The following is a 4588-nucleotide window of genomic DNA, read 5'->3' on the forward strand; positions in this document are numbered from 1 at the left end:
GAGTTTATGTACTTTTCCTTTTTTCTTTCATTATTGATGACTGAATAAAGAACAGAACAGTGGTGTTTTCAGAATGAAAACTTGAAGGTACTTTGTGGCCATCTTATTTAACAAATATGAAATATTATTGTTAACTTTCATTTTGAATAGCTCAAAGAGTATATCTCCGGGGTTCTTAGAAGGGATTCTTGATTTTGACAAAATGAATGGAAGATAATTTAAGGTAAACCTAAACCATGTACTTGCAGGGGAAATATGGACCTGCATTCAGAAATAAAAAGATGAGCTAAATGCTTAGAGACATCCTTCATACTCTGCATGAGTACATCCTTGGGATGGCTTCAGGCTTGAGGAATCATATGCACCTTGTTAACATTGTCTTGTCTTTTCTCCCCAAAGGCTGCTGAATGAATGAATGAATAACATCCATCAGGCTAACTGATGTTGGTAAATGAATACAGTCCATTGAATTTTCATTAACATTTTTACATAAATAGTACAGTATAGCTCCCTCAAGTCTTTGATATTGGATCATCTTTTCTGACAATTTCTTTAAGTATGTTCTCTGGTCCTACAAAGTGACCTATCAGTACTCATTTTCAGTGATGTTCACATGAACCCTTCTCTATCTATTAATACCTTCTTTCATTGCTCTTCATACATTCCCTCAAAGGTTTAATCAGTAACCAAAATATGTAAGTCAGTCATGGTTTGATTTTATAGAACAGTCTTAAAATCGATAGGAAATCTAAGAGGAAAAGAGAATATGCAAAAAAATTGAAATAAGGGTAAAAATACAGTGCATTGGCACATTATTACCTATGGAAGAGTAATACTATATTTTTTTTAACCTGGATCTCCAATGCCAATAAAATAGTGCAGAAATTTCAATCTTGAGATTTAAACCAAATATTGTCTATTTATTGAGCATGTATTTTGAGAAGAAGCTGAGCAGAATAAAGTTAATTAAAAGAATGAATGCTAAAGAAACTTAATGAAATTAATTTTAAAATAATGTTTTATGAAGATTTTTTTAATTGTACATCAAAAAACTTTGGCTTCTTTTATATGTCCTTTATCATAATTTACTCAACATGGGGAATTTAGGCCCAGTGAATATATACATCTTGAAAAGTAGGTAAACTAAGCAAACACATCTTGCAAAACAAAAGATACAACCTACATACTATGCAGCCAAGAATTGGGCATATAATAGAGAACTTCACCTGATGGGTATTTGTGATGCAAGAACAAACTCAAAATGAATGAATTAATTAATTAAACAAGTGCTTATTTTAAGCCTCCTGAATTAATTAATTAAACAAGTGTTTATTTTAAGCCTCCTGTGATTCTTCCAGGCACTGGACTGTTTTGCAAAGGCTTTGAAGGTCAGACTCTGTCCTAACTTTCAGACTTGCACAGAGTAGTGGAGGAATTCACAGGAGATTACAGCACAGATATGTGGTGGGCTGGGAAGAATCAGTCGAAGATTTTTATGGGACTCAAAAAAGGGTATTAAACCTAGTGTTGTGGGAATACGTAAGAAGGTGATTTGGGGTGTCATTGAAATCTGCTACCCACGAGGCTACTTACATACACATTTTTCTATTTAAGGCAAGTTTCACAATCATTGTAGCAAGGTTACTCTTACTAAGGAGGAACAGAGAAACAATGGATATTGGTAGCCTTTGGTAGCAATGTTGAGGTGCTACAAATATCTAACATGCCTCAAATGTGGTGACCATCCTAGCTGAATGAGAGCAGTGAATTGCTGAGGGACAGAGGGTGTGCTGGAGTGCAGGAGGCAGATACACCATGGTGGGGAGAGGTAACCACATTCACAAAGTGGAAAAACAAAGCTAAGATTCACTTGCCTAGAGACTCCCAGATACTGTACAACCAGATGATTCCACCTCACTTTTTTGTTGTTATTATTGTTCCTCTGTGATTTTCTTGCTGTTACTTTATTCATTACTATTACTTTTAGACAAAGCTTTTAATACAGGACACCATCTTTTTTTTTTAAAGATTTTATTTATTTATTTGGCAGAGAGAGACACAGTGAGAGAGGGAACGTAAGCAGGGGGAGTGGGGGAGGGAGAAGCAGGCTTCCCGCCGAGCAGGGAGCCCGATGTGGGACTCGATCCCAGGATCCTGGGATCATGACCTGAGCCGAAGGCAGACGCTTAACGACTGAGCCACCCAGGCGCCCTACAGGACACCATCTTAATCCCGAAGGTTTTCACCAAGGGATTTCACCATTGAGCAATCCTTATATAGCTTTTTTAAAATGCTAAGCATTTTTCTAAATGCTTCACATATTAACTCATTTAATACTCACACTAACTTTATAAGAAAGGACTGTATACAGAGGAATAAACTGTGTTTATAGAAGGAACACAGACAGACTACATAGTTTCAGACCTAGTAAGTGGCTTGGATTCAAGCCTTGACATCCTCACTCTTCCTTATGGAAATAACTATGGTAATATCATTTAATATTTTTTTTTAAAAAAAGAGAAATTAAAACTACTTTAAAAACAAGTAAAGAAATTAAACTATTTACCTGAGTTTTCTTGGGGAATATTTACCTAACTCTTTAACTGAGGGAAATTCTTCAATAATAATAGTAATAATTGTTATTTTAAATAGAAAGAGAAGTCATTTGTACAGGAATACAAGTCATAGTAATTACATATAGGCTGAAACATCATCAACTATGGCCAGGGATTCAGATAGGATCAAACTCAGTTCTAAGCTCTCCAGCTTAAATTATTTCTTGCCTCTGTCTCCCCTCTATCTCTAACATCAAAGGTTGCTGGTGGCAATGACTCTAGTGTATCTGACCCATGAGGTAATAGGAGGAGTTGAAAAAGCTGAGTGTTAGCAAAAGTTGATCAATGGCTAAGGACAGAACACTCACACGTCATTAAAAAATACAGGATCTTTCCCATTCCTGAGGATTCTCAATGTAATTAAGCTTTAACTTACAGAGAATGGGAAACTAGTAAACAATTGGAGCAAGAGCACAAAGGTGGTCTTCACTGGGAAGAAACCTCATGCGCACATCTTTGAAAGTTAACACGTTATTTGGTGTCAGAAAAGCCTGGGAAAGATCCCTGCTCTAGCCCTGCAAGCTCTGTGATATTGAATGTTTTCAAACTTGCCATAACTGGAGATTTCCCCTGTAGAAGAGAGGAAATTAAGGGATTATTGTTCTTATCAGTTAACGTAAATTCTCGCCTATAGATGAAAACACATGGTATTTCAGCCAAATTCTGGCTCCACACTTCGACCTTTGCTAATCCTCTCTTCAAGTTTGTTCCTTGTGTTTTCTCCTAGAGGTCTGGCAGGAGAACAACAATTAAGTGACTGAAGAATGAGAAACCACACAGAACTAACAGAGTTTATCCTCCTGGGATTGTCAGATGACCCACAGCTTCAGGGGGTCATCTTTGTCTTTCTGCTCATCACCTACATGCTCAGCATCACTGGGAATCTGACCATTATCACCCTTACCCTGCTGGATTCCCACCTCCAGACCCCCATGTATTTCTTCCTCAGAAATTTCTCCTTGCTAGAAGTTTCATTCACGACTGTCAGCATACCCAAGTTCCTGGGCACCCTGATTACAGGAGATAAAACTATTTCTTTTGATGATTGCATTGCTCAGTTATTTTTTTTCATTCTGTTGGGGGTCACTGAATTTTACCTCCTGGCTGCCATGTCCTATGACCGTTACATTGCCATCTGCAAACCTCTGCATTACATGACCATCATGAATCCTCGAGTCTGCACACTCCTTGTCTTCTTTTCATGGTTGATTTCATTCTTAATCATATTCCCCGCACTCATGTTCCTCTTAAACCTTAATTACTGTAGATCTAATATTATTGACCATTTCACCTGTGATTATTTTCCCCTGCTGCAACTTTCTTGTTCAGACACAAAATTCCTAGAGATAATGGGTTTTTCCTGTGCTGTGTTTACTTTAATGTTCACCTTGGCATTAATAATTCTGTCCTACATATATATCATCAGAACAATTTTGAGAATTCCTTCTACTAGTCAGAGGACAAAGGCCTTTTCCACCTGCTCATCCCACATGATTGTCATCTCCATCTCCTATGGCAGCTGCATTTTCATGTATATTAAACCCTCAGCAAAAGACAGAGTGTCTCTGAGCAAGGGAGTTGCTGTGCTAAACACCTCAGTAGCCCCCATGCTGAACCCCTTTATTTACAGCCTAAGGAACCAGCAAGTCAAGCGAGCCTTCATGGACAGGGCAAGGAAGATTCTATTTTTCTCAAGCAAATGAAATGCTGAGGTGTCACGAATTAGACACTCACAGTGCAGGGCAATTTAAAATATACAAACATGAAATTTGAGCAACTTCTTCAAATCACAGTGGCCTTCCTGTCAACCTTATTCATTACATCTTTCTAACAGCTTATAAGCACATTTAATGTATTTCCCATTCAATTGAAATAACTTCATATGCCCTTCTGGTTCCTGTTCTTCTGAACCCATTGTTAGTTGCAACTTCTTGAACAATAATTATCGTAATTCAGGAAGTTGTACTTTGAGT

General features: G+C 37.4%; 1 protein-coding gene across 1 annotated transcript; it reads left to right on the forward strand.

Moving 5' to 3' along the window:
* The first annotated feature begins 3123 nt into the window (after positions 1-3123).
* LOC102749616 (olfactory receptor 6C1) lies at positions 3124-4318 on the forward strand. The gene has a single exon (XM_006728729.2). The coding sequence runs from the start codon at positions 3380-3382 to the stop codon at positions 4316-4318; it is 939 nt and encodes a 312-aa protein (XP_006728792.1). The 5' UTR covers positions 3124-3379.
* The last annotated feature ends 270 nt before the right edge of the window (positions 4319-4588 follow it).

This window comes from Leptonychotes weddellii, unplaced genomic scaffold (genome assembly GCF_054177405.1).
Source record: "Leptonychotes weddellii isolate Sample4059 unplaced genomic scaffold, ASM5417740v2 HiC_scaffold_16168, whole genome shotgun sequence".
Lineage (NCBI taxonomy): Eukaryota > Metazoa > Chordata > Mammalia > Carnivora > Phocidae > Leptonychotes > Leptonychotes weddellii.